This window comes from Thermobia domestica, chromosome 7 (genome assembly GCF_964235325.1).
Source record: "Thermobia domestica chromosome 7, izTheDome1.hap1.1, whole genome shotgun sequence".
In the NCBI taxonomy this organism is placed as follows: Eukaryota; Metazoa; Arthropoda; class Insecta; order Zygentoma; family Lepismatidae; genus Thermobia; species Thermobia domestica.
The window spans coordinates 203,740,289-203,756,843 of record NC_137460.1 but is presented as its reverse complement, the minus strand read 5'-3'; the positions used below and the strand labels follow the sequence as shown (position 1 = coordinate 203,756,843).

The 16,555-nt window shown below is 39.6% G+C and overlaps 1 protein-coding gene across 1 annotated transcript; it reads left to right on the top strand.

The window, feature by feature from the left end:
• The first annotated feature begins 347 nt into the window (after positions 1 to 347).
• Positions 348 to 16,214, top strand: LOC145689470 (uncharacterized). The gene is made up of 3 exons (XM_081763638.1): positions 348 to 390; positions 2,137 to 2,171; positions 12,141 to 16,214. The coding sequence occupies exons 1-3, from the start codon at positions 348 to 350 to the stop codon at positions 16,212 to 16,214; spliced, it is 4,152 nt and encodes a 1,383-aa protein (XP_081619764.1).
• Positions 16,215 to 16,555: the final 341 nt, after the last annotated feature.

Here is a 16,555-nt window from a genome sequence, read left to right as displayed (position 1 = left end):
CCAACGTGCCTTTGTACATGAGGCATTATAAACAGTCCAGCGCTGATAATGAAGTGTTGGAAGTCGTGGAAAAAGATCAATAGCGAAACTGAAAGATCTATGGGAGTGCCGTGCAGGGCTCCGAAACGGGTTGCGGCATCAGCTAGAGAATACCCGAGGATGCCTACATGACCTTTGGATCAAATTGAGCAAGTAGTATAGTTGAGGGAAGTCCGATGGTGTAGAAGAAAACGAATTTCATAAAGAATCCACGAGGATTTCGAAGTCCAGGGGGAAGATTGTAGAGATTGTAGGAGAGATTTAAAATCAGTGGCGATACAAATAGTTGGATACTGATACTAAAGAGAATGAAGAAGAGTCGCAAACACGGCATAAGCGTCAATGAGAAAGGTAGGTAGGGCACTTTAAAGCTGAAACATTGCTGAAGATAGGAATCGTAAAAGGCTGATCCCAAATGCAAGCCCTGGCTAGAACCGTCGCAGTACAAGTGCACGGTGTGCTGAGGGAGAAGAGGAATGTATAAGGAGAAACAATGTTGGTAAGGGACGGGAGTGAAAAGTTGGGCGGGAGGGTATTGGCGAAAAATGACAGAAAAAGATTTTTAAAAACTGGATAGTCATGCAAGTAGCAAGAGAGTGTATACGTGCGCTGGATGTGTAACAGATGTGGTGCAAGATCTAAGTAACTGGTGTATATGAAAGGGAGAGATGGAAGATATGGAGAACGTTTGCGGCCTGTGTGAAGGTGTCGGAGCAGAGTGAGTTTAGAGAGGAGAGATGATCGGGTGAATTGGAAACGTTGAAGATAGAATTTGTCTGAGAGGTGTTTCAACTGAATTGCTAAGGGTGGAACTCGGATCTCAGAATAAAGCGCAGTAGCAGCAGTGGTGGAAGGAAGGCTTAGAGTACGGCAGAGTAATATATTGAATGGATTCAAAGTTTTGAAAGACCCTAGAAAGAGAAGCAGGTAGAAAAAAAAACATACGTTAAAATCGGTAAGTAAATCTGTTTATATAACAGGAGGAGGACGCGGAAATCTGTAGATCAAGTAGAAATGGAAATAGAGTGAATTAAACGTAAGAAGGATGATATTTTTTGATGTAGAAGTTGATAATGGGGGTCCAACGTAAAGAAGAGTCTAAGACGATGTATGCCGTCTTTGCCAGATGAAGAGTTGGGTAGACGGGATAAGATGAGAAAGAGTTCAGACATGGTGAAAGGAAGATGGATAGGGGTGGATGATTCTGGAGAATAAGGAGGAGAGAGCCAGAGAGGAGGGAAGAGGCACGTGGGTGAGGCTAATTGGGAATGGAATTGACGGAGCCAGGGAGAGGAAATAGATTCACCAGAGGGATGACTACACGTCTTGTTGCGAAGGGACCGGTAAAATTTCCAAATGGAGGATAAAGAGGCACCATAACTTAGGGTTAAACAAAATTGTCTCCAGGCATTACGACGGGTTTGTTGAAGAATGCGGGTCATGGTGGTTTGGGTTTGTTGATATACCAGGAAATTGGAATAGGAGTGAGTGGCGAGATATGTTTGATGGGCTTGACGCCATCGGAAAATCCATTTGGCTTTCGGTTTGACCTTGATGCCGGAAATCGAGAACAGCAACAATCCATTTTTCGTATGATAGGCTAATAAGCATTTTTTAAAAAGTAAGTCCGGTTTAATTGATAATTTTAGTGGCTTTCATAATACTGAAGTAGGTTTTCTTTCGCAAGGCTATGTGTAGATTTCAATATGAGCGGAAAAATTATCATATGCTTGTAATCATGGCTATCACTTGGGCCGAATTATTAAGTAAATAAACCTTAGAAAGCTACGAGCACAAGAGTGAGTACAGCATTTAAACACCTTCACAAAGGTTAGGTGTAGTGTGTGAATGTCAAACAATATATACATAGTTATTGACTTGAGTTGACTGAGTTTAACGTCTCTTTCAGCAGCAAGGCTATATGAGACGGGAGCTATTGATTAACGTGGAATTCGCACCACATGAGCTCACGCCGGGAATCGAACCCTGGTCTCTTACGTCAAAGGCGCAAACGCTAACCCCTCAGTCACGAAGAAGCTATATACATAGTTACTGTCAGTAGATTTATTGAATTAATAAATCTCTTGTTTATTACAGATGTCATATCATATTTATGTGATTTTGGGGAGGAGGTAAGGCATTATTGTCTCATTTTGAACTATTGTACCTGCAGACTCTACGTCCTGTTGGCCTAATTTTATCCCCCCAATATAAATTATCTAATTCGCACACTGGTGAACTCTTTCATATGGCAGTAATGACGCATCAGAACGTCTCTGCATAAGGCCCACAGTGATTAACTCTATACCATCTTAAATTGACTATTCCTTCACAGATAGACTACATATAAGAAGCGAACTCTATACCAGAGATGTTCACCCTCGCGAGGGTGGTCCTCACGAGGGCATCCTCACCCTCAAGTTCCCTCGCCCACAGTGACCCGAGGGCGAGGGAGCGCGAGGGCGAGGACAAGTTTTGGCCGCGAGGGCGAGGGTGCGCGAAGGCGAGGACAAGCTTCGATGGCGAGGGTGAGGGTGTGTGAGGGCGAGGAAAAGCTTCGACGAAGAGGGTGAGGGTGCGCGAGGGCGAGGACAAGTTTCGGCAGCGAGGGCGAGGGTGCGCGAGGGCGAGGACAAGCTTCGATGGAGAGGGTGAGGGTGCGCGAGGGCGAGGAAAAGCTTCGACGAAGAGGGTGAGGGTGCGCGAGGGCGAGGACAAGTTTCGGCAGCGAGGGCAATGGTGCGCGAGGGCGAGAACAAGCTTCGATGGCGAGGGCGAGGACAAGCTTCGATGGCGGGGGTGAGGGTGCGTGAGGGCGAGGAAAAGCTTCGACAAAGAGGGCGAGGGTGAACGAGGGTGAGAGCCAAGTGTTACTGCGGGAGCGAGGGACTCGGGATTTTCCCGTTTCCTCCCGTTTTCTCATTCCACCTATTCTTTCATCATCATTCACTTGCAATTCCATCAGCCATCGATGGCATAACCGTTGGATGTTAAACTAAAGATTTATTTATTTTACTTTATTTTATTTATTTATTTTTTTAAAGATTGGTATCTTTGAAAGCGTTTTTAATATAGTGTAAGAATATGCAGCGCACAGTCTTGAAAAGGGAGACTATTTTGGGCGTCCAGTAGGCTTCTTTCTGTGATCTGTTACCCTTCATTATCGACGTTTTTATTATTATTATTTTTTCGCTAAATAGGATATTAAAATAGAATGATTTGGTTCTATATCGCAAGTTTTAAAGCTCCCTGACAACTGATATTTAGTCAGCAAAGCATAGGAAAACTTAGAAATAAAGAAGCAAAACTATCTGAAGTATTCGGCTATGGTTCATCTAATCATGGGCGTCGTAACGAGGGGCTTGGGTGATCGCGTTCCTCACAGATTTTCGTCACACGTATGTAAGCAAACTAAGAAAATAAAAGCATATATTCAGGGGTGTAGTCGAGAGTATACGAAGGTGTATTGCTCAATCTTAGTCATTTGCGCATACTTTCTGCTTCAAGGCGTGTAGTACTATATTCAAAACTGGCATATATAACCTGTGAAATTTTTAAGACTAGCGTATACTCTGTGAAAATTTTAAGACTATGGTGTACGCCGTGTGAAATTTTAGGACTTGAGCAGAAAGTTTTTGATAGTCTATTATTGCAACACAGCCCCTGCCCGCTGCAGCCCCTAGTTATTCGCCTCTACTTTCTAAACATTTTCTATATATTTTATATCCCTGGAGTTGGTGGCCCCGCATCGTGGAGGTTGTGGGGACATTATCTAAGCCTTTGGTCAAGTGACCTTACATTTGGACCTGTCAAGTGACCTTACATTTACATAGATTACTATTGAGATAAGTGGGTAAAACTGCATTCAGATTTACACCTATAATTTCATGATTCTTAGTGTTCATCCTCCCGAAGGGGAACTTTCGAAGATGTCCTCAATTCTAACTATAGAGAAACGTTCTCACACAACAGAATAAACATAATTTCAAACCGTTCATGATCTATATTTAGAAAAAAATAGCACTCTACTAACGTAATTTGCTGTTTTGGAAAATATAAGTTTTACTTATGAATATCTGGGAATCAGTCGATCTGTCTGTATTCTGACGTATTACAGTTAATGTCCCTTTATAATTCATCACCGATGCCGATGCTAAATGGTACGTGAATCTATAGTTTATGGTAGGATCCGAACCACCATAATGCGTTCAAACTTCACTCAAGGGTATCGAACCTGAGACTTGCTGCAAAGCAGACATGCTTGCTAGACACTATACTAACTTCCTTTGTATATTTCAATATCATTAACTTTCAGTAATCACCGGTAATCGACCTATAACCAGAGTCTAAGTCTAAGAGGGAGTTATTGAAAATGTTTAATTATCCTAATTTTTATGTAAATATTTCACTTTAGAATATTAGCGTTTAAATACTTCTCTCCCCCATACAACCATTACACACGCTAATACTATGTAACAAGCAGTAACGACTACATATTATCAGGTGCAACATTTAATCAATCAACATATAACATATAAAGCTTATAAAATTTTAATTAGTCAGCTGGATTACATCTCATGAAAAAAGTTGAATAATTTCCATCTTATATGTTAGTTGTTTGACGTAACGTAAGCATGAAAGTAAGCTTAGATCTTTGTTCGAAATTCACATTGAAAGAATATTCGCAAAGAATCTTCAGTGGGCTGAATCTCTTTCGTTCCAGGTTGGCTACAAGACTGCGATAATCGTAGGACGTAAAAATGAAGATTTTATTCCCCAGTCAGAATTTTTAAACTATCCTATCTCTTCAAGTCAATAATTGTCTGTTTTGCATTATTACTTTTCAACCACAGAGCAAAATAATTCAGTCACTCTACTCCTGTTTTAATGATGTATGGCAGCGTGTAACAAATTGTTGCGAGGTCCTGGGCAAGAAAAGTTTGTGATCGCCCTTTCAGTTTTTAATTGCTAATTATAATAAAATTTCTGGAAATCAATTAATCTACACATTTAATTATTTGTGCTAAAGAAAATAAAGGTTTGTTCTCTTACTTTCCCGTTCCACCATTTCTTTCATCATCATTCACTTGCAATTTCATCCATCTCCTTTAGCAGTTACATAACTCTGGGGCGCTAAAGTAAAGATTTCATCTTTTCTTTCATTACTACAATCTTAAAGTTTGCACGTATTAAAGTTTGCACGACATTATTAATTGTTGAATTGGTGGATTTATAAAAGTCAGTGCTAAATCTTTTAGACTCGATAATCTTTCCAAGGCCCCTGGAGGCGCTAAGCTCTGAGCGTGCCATTTAGGGAGGAACGGTGGCTCAGCGATAGAGAAATTACCTTTGTTTGAAGGGTCGCATGTTCGATTCCCGTCCAAGTAAGTTCGTGGTGGAGGACATCGTGTTCGTGGGTTTTCTGGGGATTCTCCAGTTTCCTACCACATTCTCATTCAACTATTTCTTTCATCAATCATTCACTTCTGTCTCCTTTAGCATTTAGCTTGCATAATCGTGGGATCTTAAACTAAAGATTTCATTGCCTCATTTGCCTTTAAGTGTTTGTAGTGTAAGGAATCCTTGAGACAACGTTTGAAAGATATCATTTCATAATTGTGGGAATTACTGAAAATAAACTTTCCAACAATGATAGCTGCCAAAAATGAACCAAGACCAAAATGATAAAGTGCACAAATTGGCCCCTAGGGTAGTTTCTTAAGACAAAGTTTCATATTTATGGCAATTATTGAAAAAAATTAAAAATTTTAACATTGTTAAGGTAGGACAAATGTATCTCTATTAGTGGTGAATATTAACAATATTTGAGCATCGAAATTAACCTTACAAGCACATTGACACATTTCAGTTTATATTTTAAAATACCAATTAGCTTAGATTCACATTCAAATCAATGAAGTCATTCATGTTATAGGTTAGAGTGGGTATATATTTCCGAGTGATAATTCAACAATAGTGTTCTGAAGTATTTTATTTGTTTGCTGACGGAGTTTCAAAATTAAGCTCTTTAGATCTTTTCCTTTGAATTTGTTCAAATTCCTCAGTTACGCTACATACATCAGGGATGGCCAACGTGTTGACTGTCAAATTCTGACAGATAGTCCGCGGCAGTCACTCTACCGCCACTCATCAAACCTTGATTTCACCCTCACCCTCATGAGAGCCGCCCTTGTGTGGCTGAATACTTATGCTTGCATCGTAGTTCAAGGAACATTTTGAAGTAAAGGCATTGGATACTGTTGATAAATGCAAACGTCACTATCGACCGAGATCTCCATTGTAACAGTTGTTCCATTTTAGGAGTTCCGCAGTAAGTTATACGATTATATGTTTAGTTTCCTTTCTTTAGGACGTATGTTAAGCAAGGGCGGATCCAGGACGGATTTCTGGTGGGGTGCTGGGTTGTAATACTGCTACTTAGAGCTACTTTTAAGAGCTCCAAACTCTGGGATGCGTTTTATTTGTATATATAAAATAAAGAAGTTTCCTCTTCTGGGGGGGAGCGATCGCCCCGATCGCCCCCCTGGATCCGCCACTGACGATAAGGAAATAATTCAACAAATAGGTTGAATAATTGATGCTCAGATCCTCACGAAGGAGGCCCTCTCGAGGCCTCCTCACCCTCAATTACCCTCGCCCTCAATGATATGAGGGCGAGGGTGCGCGAGGGCAAGGAAAAGTTTTGAGCACGAAGGCGAGGGCGAGCGAGGATAATGGACAACTCCTATCGCGAGGGCGAGGGTGCGCGAGGGCGAGGACAAGCTTCGATGGCGAGAATGAGGGTACGCGAGGGCGAAGACAAGCTTCGAGGGCGAGGGCGAGGACAAGTTTTGGCCGCGAGGGCGAGGGTGCGCGAGGGCGAGGACAAGTTTCGATGGCGAGGGTGAGGGTGCGCGAGGGCGAGGACAAGTTTTGGCCGCGAGGGCGAGGGTGCGCGAGGGCGAGGACAAGCTTTGACGGCGAGGGCGAGGGTGCGCGAGGGCGAGGACAAGTTTCGACAGCGAGGGTGAGGGCGCGCGAGGGCGATGGACAATTCCATTCGCGAGGGCGAGGGTGAGTGAGGTCGAAGTAAAATGAACATCTATGCTCTATACCGTCCTAAATTGTCGTCTTCTCACAGGAACTTTAGCTAATCGCCGGCTTATACCATCATAAGCAATACTAAGTAGCTTTTACCAGTCAGTCGTCATCTAAAACAAACCTCTTCGTTTCTGTATCAGTACTAGCACTGCAGCTTGCTTTCTCATCGATAATTGTATTTTTGTTGTTACAATTTGTTGTGCCATGGCGCTGCAATCGGACAAGAAATGCTGGAGAAAATGCTACGAAATAGAGCAGGTTCTATCGACAAGAAATGCCATAGGAAATGCTATAGCATTTGGTACTTTACAGGGTAGGATACCGATGATACGATTTTTGCTACGATAAATGCTTCCGTCTAAAACAAGCCTAATACATTCATTTACAAAATACATTGACATTTTAGTGGGATGTCCAGATTACAATGTAAACAGTTCTTTAGATAATTTCACAATGAAATACAAAGGCAAGTTATTCTCACACTCGATATTCAGGTTTGATTAACTCAACATATCTTCAAGTTCGTATTCTAAATACGGCTGTTGAGTCAAGATGTGAATCAAAATCATCTTTTAAAGAATTCATTTTAGTTGCTGGAATCATCACCCTTCTGGTCACCAGAGCTATGAGATTAATCAGATCTTGCAACAACTTTGTTGGATCAAAATTTTCACTTTCCAAAGTCATTGTCACCGTTTGAGCTTCATGAAAAATCGATTTTAAAACGTGAATTATAATCTATTGCTAATATCAGAATGTAAGAGGTACAATGTGCGGATAAGCTTATTTTAAAACCCTTCGAAAGTAACAGATATCTCGTGCGTCGTTGCCAGTTCTGGTAGCTCATTACTTGATTCAAGAAATTAAACTATTGTGAAAATATCATTCTTTTTAAAGTGTTTTAAAAATTAGTATTTACAGGCAAGGTGCAGGGAAATCTTTAAAAGCCCTTAGGTCCCTTAGGGTTCAGGCACCCCCGCACCGCGGGGTCTTGCGGTTTGTAGATCAGGCACTGGTGTTGAGTAAAGTTAAATTCAGTCAGTGTACCAAGTCAATTTTCTCGAACTTTTTCTTGAAAAGTTGAAAAGATTCTCAAATTACTTATAAAGCAAGCGAAACACATTAGCTGGTGCTATTTTAACTTCGAAAGGTGTATTGGATTGAGTTCTGTTCGAAACACAACTGAAAAGTTCCAGACTGTTTCGGACGAGTCCTTGACTATTGCAGAAAATAATGGATCTCTACGGTGTACAATGTCAAGAGCATGATTACTGCTCCATCAATTAAATTAGTATATTATGACGGAGCAAATATCTATTGAGAAAGATTTAAAATCTCAATATTTGAATATCCCATTTAAAATAATGTTTGTTTCTGTAATTGATAGAGTGTTTAAAAAATGAATATATTCTAGTTCCCTTTTAGCCTTCTTTCTCATGACTTAAAAGTTAAAACATATCTAAGAAATCTAATAGCAGTCACCTAAGCGATCTTCGTTTCCTTTCAGTAGAAAGAAAAATTGTAATTAATATTTCCTTAGTGGATGTGGTAAACGCATTCGATACCGGGTCCAAAAATCGATGTATTGGTCTTCATTAAACCGCAGTTGTAAAAGTTGATTGTAAGTTTATTCGTCTTATTTCACATGTGATCAAAACTTAATATTCTAAAATACGTATGTTGTGGTTCTGTATGTACCAGTTATGTAATTTCCTTATTGCTGATACTTTTCTATCCAATGAAAGCTCCTTGGTGGCTAAGCGGTTAGCATACGCGCCTGGCGCGTGGGAGACCCGGGTTCGATTCCTGGCGGGAGCTCATGTGGTTCGGATTCCACGTTAATCAATAGGTCCACGTCTCATACAGCCTCGCTGTTGAACAGGACGTTTAACTCAAAAACCAAACCGGTTTATAGTTGTTTTCATAGTTTCAAATATTTCTATGTATACTTTTAAGATCTTAATGCTTTCACTCCATATTGTCAAAATTTCCTTTCAAACATGAAGATTATTTCGAAAAATCCAATGAATCAAATCAAGAATATGCAGCAATATATGATGATGTAAAAACTACTCCAGAGGTCAGTGGTTCCAGCATGATTGTCTCTTTAGCGTGTTATTTCAAAACCGAATATAATGTGTTGCAGTTAACACAGTTCTGGTGTTATACACAGAGACGGCGGGCCGCGGTGGCTCAGTGGTACAGCGTTCACCTCTGGTGCTTGGGATCCCTGGTTCGATCCCAGCTCGCGCCAAGTGAACTGTATGGTGGACAAACACCGTGTGCGTGGGTTTCCTCGTTTTTTTCGTTTCCTCCGACTTTCTTCATTCCACCATTTCACTCATTTCTCATCATCACCGTCTCCTTTAGCCTAACCGGCATGACCGTGAGACGTAAAATTCAAAGATTTCATTTCATTTTCACAGACACGGTGTTAAGCGGAGTGAAAATTACGCTAAAGCGATGATACAGTAATGAACGAAGGAGAGAGAAAATGTAATCTTTACATATACACCACTTCTTAATAAATGAATTATTCGTCAGTGATTAGCGAAACCTGTCATTTGATAAGAACAATAACTAGGTATCATTGGTGCCTCAACTCCTGTGTATTAGTTAGATACACCTACTGTATTTTTAAGCATATACGTTGCCTTCCGAGCATATCATAAATATCTAGTAATTAAAATTAAGAATTCGTATTAGTTTATACTTTTTGCTGTGAGCAAAGATTTACTCGGTGTACTTGTCATTTATACTAAGTAAAGAACAAGTATTATATTCTCTGTTGAAAATATTTTTGAAAGCGTATGAAATTTCTGACAACATTTAGATGAATAAAAGAACTGCTACCTACCGTTCCGATATTCACAATGTTTCTCTTAATCGCCGACTATATTTCTTTTCTTGTAACCACTTATAACTAATTTATGTCACACTATTATTTCTCATAAGATTCATGTCCATTTAATTAGAAAATGTATTTTTGTAAAAGAAGTTGTTTTGCATATAAAACAACACCAATGGTGTGTTACTAAAATGATTTTTTATCGTGTCAGGTAGTTGATTTAACGACTTCCACTTTAATATTCTACTCCAAAATACGATGAAGTAACACCAGCTTTGTGTCAAAATTTAACACAACTTGGGTAACACAGAGGCATTGTGTTGAACTAACACAGACACTTTTTATTGTGCATGAAAAATATAAAAATAAGGTTTACTTTTGTTTGGGATTATTTGTGTATTTAACAGTGTGTGTGCCTTTAGCTGGCAACAGTGTTCAAGTTGCTTAACGCTTTTCGATTGTTTGGTGTGTGTGAGTGTGGAGGCAGCAAGAACATGAAGTTTTGGTGGACCATATATCATGGTCGAAAATCATATAACATAACAAACAATAAGCCATCCTATCAAAATCATTTACAACTAAGGACCTTGTGAACATGTTTATTCTTGTGTATTATTATTGTGTGCAAATTGAAGTTGTAATCATTAAATACAGTGAATTTATATTTGGTTGCATTCATGTGGTGTACGAATCAAGCCTTACAGTCCACTACTATGAACATTGTTTTTAGCATTGTCATTGTACTTGAGTGAAGTTACAAATATATACATTCATATTGTACAATTGGTCCTCCGGGCCGGATGAGTGCAAAGCTTTGACAATTGTGAGAATTGTTCTGTGCTGTTATGAAGAGAAATGTGTTTGTGTCGGCCTGTATGTGGTGCTATCACGTACGTTGGACAATCAGCACGTTTTCTGTGTAGGCGGACAGCTGTTGTACCAGGACCACGCTTCTGGAGTATATTTCATAGGTAAAAGAAAACAAAAAACATCATCATCAGGTCAGTAGTTTTTTATTCTTCATATTTCTGCGTAGCATTTAATCATGAGTGAATCACACCAGCGTCTTTTAAGGCAAAGATCTGCATACAGAGGCCAGTTAACAAGAATAAACACTTTTGTTCAGGCCTTTGATCCAAATGAAGGCAATATAGAAGAAATACATGCACGCTTAAAACATCTAAATAACGTCTGGTCAAAGTTGCAGGAGGTGCAAGATACTATTGAAATTGATCAAATCGAACCCGAAGCGGAAGCATTAAACGTTCGTGCAGAAATTGAAAATGTGTATTTTTCTTTAGAGGCTCAAATGCAAGCACTTGTTTTAAAGCATCGAAATAAAGAATCAGCTGTTAATAATAGCACTAGCAGTAGCGCACAAGTTAAATTACCGGTCATACAGTTGCCTGCATTTGACGGGAATTGTAAACATTGGTTATCATATAAGGACACCTTTACATCTCTTATTCACGAGAATAAAGACATTTCCACAGTACAGAAGTTTCAGTACCTCCGAACTTCTCTTAAGGGCGAAGCGTTAAACCTAATTGAAAATTTACCAATTACCGAAACAAATTATTCAGTAGCATGGCAATTACTCGTTGACAGGTATTCAAATAAAAAGCTAATTGCTTCTTCTTACATTCACGAAATACTACAAATCAAGCCAGTGTATAAAGAAAATGTAAGTGAACTTCGCGCTTTTATAAATACAGCTACTAGCAATATAAATGCGCTACAAGCACTTGAGCCAAACATAAACCTCACAGACGTAATTTTGACCCAACACTTTGTATCAAAATTAGACGCAACTACTAGAAAGTCATGGGAGCTTCAAAATACGAATTCTAATTTTCCTGCTTTATCAGAATTCTTTTCGTTTCTCGAGAAACGTTGTCAGGTGCTTGAAAACATGAGAACTAGTATTGATGGTGTGAAGCAGGGTAGTAGCGTACAAAACAAGCAAGTAAAAAGTATTCAGTCATCAAAGACTTATTTATCAACATTTTCAAATGCATGCGAATTTTGTAATAGCCAGCATCCCTTATATTCTTGTTCGTCTTTTGTGAATGCGGCACACAGCCAAAAATTAGAGTGCATTCGTAAAAATAAATTATGCATGAATTGTTTGAAAAGTAATCATTTTTTGAAGAATTGTAAATCGAGAGGTTGTAAAAAGTGCTCCAAAAAGCACAATACATTATTGCATGTAGACGTAACAAAGGACAAATCAGTGCGGTTTCCAAGTGTAAACAGTGCTGCGGTGCAAGAGCGTAGCAACAACTCAGATTCCAGTGAAAATTTAGGGCAAGTGTCATATTGTGCATTAAAGGCTAGGCCCAACGCAAGAGTGTTGTTATCTACTGCAATAGTAAAAGTAAGGGATAATAAGGGAAATTTGGTTCCTTGTCGCGCGCTTCTAGACAGTGCTAGTCAGACCAATTTCGTAACAGAGAATTTGGTGCAACAATTGAACATCAAACGGTATAGACAGTATACTCCAATTCAAGGTATAAATCAAGCGATATCTAATACAAAGTACTCTGTAGATATTTGTGTCCATTCATGTGTTAACACATTTTCATTGAATATAAGTTGTTCAGTTCTCCCTCACATTACAAGTAAACTACCGGAAGAAAGAATTAATTGTGTCGATTGGAACATTCCCAAGGACACTGTTCTAGCAGATCCTACTTTTAATACGCCTGGAGACATAGATATTCTGTTAGGTGCGGAAGTATTCTACATAATTATGAAGTCAGGGCACAAAACACGGCCAGGTGATTTTCCAGTGCTTCAGGAGACAGAATTGGGATGGATCGTGGCAGGACGCATTCCTCAAGAACGTGACCCCTATATTCCATTAACAACATGTTTTGTGAAGACAAATATAGATCTACAGCAACAACTTCAAAAATTCTGGGAACTAGAAGAAATTACTGTTACACCTAGATCAAGCGAAGAGCTTGCATGTGAGCGACATTTCGTTCAGAATACAACAAGAGATCATACAGGGCGTTTCATTGTACGATTGCCTTTGCTTGAAGACCGTACAGTTTTAGGCGATTCTTATCAGCAGGCATTGATTAGATTAAAGCAATTGGAAAGAAGATTCGATCAACACCCGGATTTTGAAGCTAAATATACAGAATTCATGCAAGACTTTGAAGATCTTGGTCACATGGTAAGGATAGATGAGCGTAAAAAGGAGGACGTCAGCGTTACATACTATTTGCCACATCATGCAGTTTTTAAGCCTACAAGCTCTACAACGAAGCTCCGTGTGGTGTTTGATGCTTCAGCAAAATCTGACAGCGGAAAAGGCCTCAACGACATTCTCTTAGTTGGTCCTACAATACAGCAAGATTTGTTTTCTATCATTTTGCGCTTTAGAACTCATTCGATAGTATTCACTGCAGATATCGCTAAGATGTATCGCATGGTCAATGTTCATCCAGAAGACACGCCATTACAACGTATATTGTGGAGAAGATCTAGAAATGAACCGATTCAAGTTTTTGAGTTGAAAACACTAACGTATGGTACGGTATGTGCTTCATTTGTGGCCACAAGATGCCTACAGCAATTAGCAGACGAAGAAGAGCATAATTACCCTGTAGCAGCAGAAATATTACGTCGAGATTTCTATATTGACGATGTTTGTAGTGGCATGAGCAACATACAGCAAGCTCTAGAGGTCCAGAAGCAATTGATAGAGTTACTGGGAAAGGGAGGTTTTACACTTAGGAAATGGAGTTCGAATGATCCAAGGTTATTGGAATCCATCTCGCCAGAGCTTCGAGAAGTGCAGCGTCCAATCCAGTTCCATGAGGGCCAAGGCGTCAAGGCATTAGGATTGTCATGGCATCCAGACAAGGATATATTTCTCGTTGAAAGCAAGACGTCAACAATGAAGGTTCAAGAGTGCATTACTAAACGCCAGATTGCTTCCATCATTGCCACTATATTCGATCCATTAGGAATAATTTCACCAGTTGTCATTTCATACAAAATATTTTTGCAAGAATTGTGGCGGCAAATGGTTCAATGGGACGACAGTGTACCGATGGAATTAGCAAAGAAATGGACTAAATTGTACAAGCAACTTCCACTAATCAATCAGATTAAATTCGACAGATATGTACTCGTTGAAGGAAACATAGCGGAGATTCAGATCCATGGTTTTTCAGATGCTTCTCAAAGAGCATATGGAGCCTGCATTTATATGCGATCGATCAATCAACAAGGAGAAATATCAGTTAAGTTATTATGTGCTAAATCACGTGTGGCCCCAGTCAAGAAAATCACTCTCCCACGTCTGAAGTTATGCGCAGCAGTTGTTTTGGCAAAGTTAGTTCACAAGATTTTACCAATTTTAAAATTGAACATAAGAAGCGTCCATCTATGGACTGACTCCCAAATCGTGTTGGCATGGCTAGCTTCTCCGTGCAACAAATGGAAACCTTTCGTGGCCAACAGAGTAGCTCAAATTCAAGACTTAACTGACGTTAGCTGTTGGAAACATGTAACTTCTTCAGACAACCCTGGAGATTTGATTTCAAGAGGAATAGATGCAGTTTCCATAAAGGACAATTCATTATGGTGGCACGGTCCACAATGGCTTTCTAGTTTAGAATCTAATTGGTCAGTCACAAGTAAGGATTCATTGCTACCAGATCAAGTTCCAGAGAGTAAGGGAACCATAACATTGACAGTCACTTTAGACAATTGGTGCAATAAAACCATAACAAGATTCTCAAAATTGTCAAGGTTAGTTAGGACAATAGCATATTGTAGACGTTTTGTTCATAACATCAGTCACAAGCAAAACAAACTAACAGAAGGTCTTTCAGTACAAGAACTCCACACAGCGCTCCATGTTTGCATCAAATGGACACAAGAAATTGGGTTTCACAGCGAATTGCAGCATCTTCGTAATGGAAACATTGTTCCGTCAAGAAGTAAGTTGAACAATTTACATCCATTTTTAGATAGTGAAGGCATGATCCGAGTTGGAGGAAGATTGGAGAATAGTCAGCTTCCATTTGACGCCAAACATCAAATAGTTCTGCCTTCAAACCAACACTTGACAAAACTTATAGTTGAAGCAGAACACTTAAGATTACTTCATGCTGGGCCCCAATTATTAATATCATCACTACGCCAGAAATATTGGATCATCAGGTGCAAACAGGTAGTAAAACAAGTGATCCATCATTGCTTCACGTGTTTCAAGTTAAAGGCCAGTGGTTCAAAACAACTTATGGGACAGTTGCCAGCAGCTCGTGTGCAGCAAGCCAGACCATTCCTAAACGTAGGCGTGGACTACGCGGGAGCGTTTTACATAAAATCAGGAGCAGTTAGAAATAGATCTGTACGTAAGGCATATGTTGCATTATTTGTTTGTTTATCCACCAAGGCAATACATCTGGAATTGGTAACAGATCTTAGTGCGCAGTCATTCATAGCAGCTTTACGCAGATTCATAGCCAGACGAGGAAGATGTCTCAATCTATACAGCGACAATGGCACAAATTTCGTTGGAGCCAACAACGAATTGAAAGAATTGTATCAGCTGTTTTCATCAGATCCTTTTAGTTCTCAAGTTCATGATTTTACATCGACCGAAGGAATTCAGTGGCGCTTCATACCACCAAATTCGCCGCATTTTGGAGGACTATGGGAAGCCGGTATAAAATCAATGAAATACCATCTAGTTCGTATTACAAAGGGTGCAGTGTTAACATATGAAGAGTTTGCAACATTACTGACACAGATTGAGGCCTGTCTCAACTCTCGACCACTTACAGTGCTATCAAGTGAACCTAACGACATCAGTGTTCTCACCCCTGGACATTTTTTAATTGGAGAAGCACTTACAGCTTTACCAGAGCCTAACCTCACCGATCTACCACACAACCGCTTATCTCGTTGGCAGAAGATACAACAACTAAAACAACACATTTGGAAGAGATGGTCCCGAGATTATTTACATGGTCTTCAACAACGCTCTAAGACAACTTCACCGCAACACAATCTCAAGGTCGGAGATGTAGTTTTGCTGATTGAAGACAACATTCCTGCATTGCAGTGGAAATTGGGCATCATTGAAAGGGTGTTCCCAGGAAAGGATTTCTTAGTTCGTGTAGTGACAGTTCGTACTACAACTGGAACATATAAACGTTCCATCAAGAAACTAGTTGCATTACCATGTAACAAGGATTAGAATTGAGATTTGTGTAATAAAAAAAATAAGTACAGTTGTAATATTGCTTCAGGTTTTGTGTTCGTTTCGTTTTTTATATGTATAATTTTGTTTTATTTGGTCAGACCTTAGCTGACCAACAGGGGGGAGTATGTTTGGGATTATTTGTGTATTTAACAGTGTGTGTGCCTTTAGCTGGCAACAGTGTTCAAGTTGCTTAACGCTTTTCGATTGTTTGGTGTGTGTGAGTGTGGAGGCAGCAAGAACATGAAGTTTTGGTGGACCATATATCATGGTCGAAAATCATATAACATAACATAAACAATAAGCCATCCTATCAAAATCATTTACAACTAAGGACC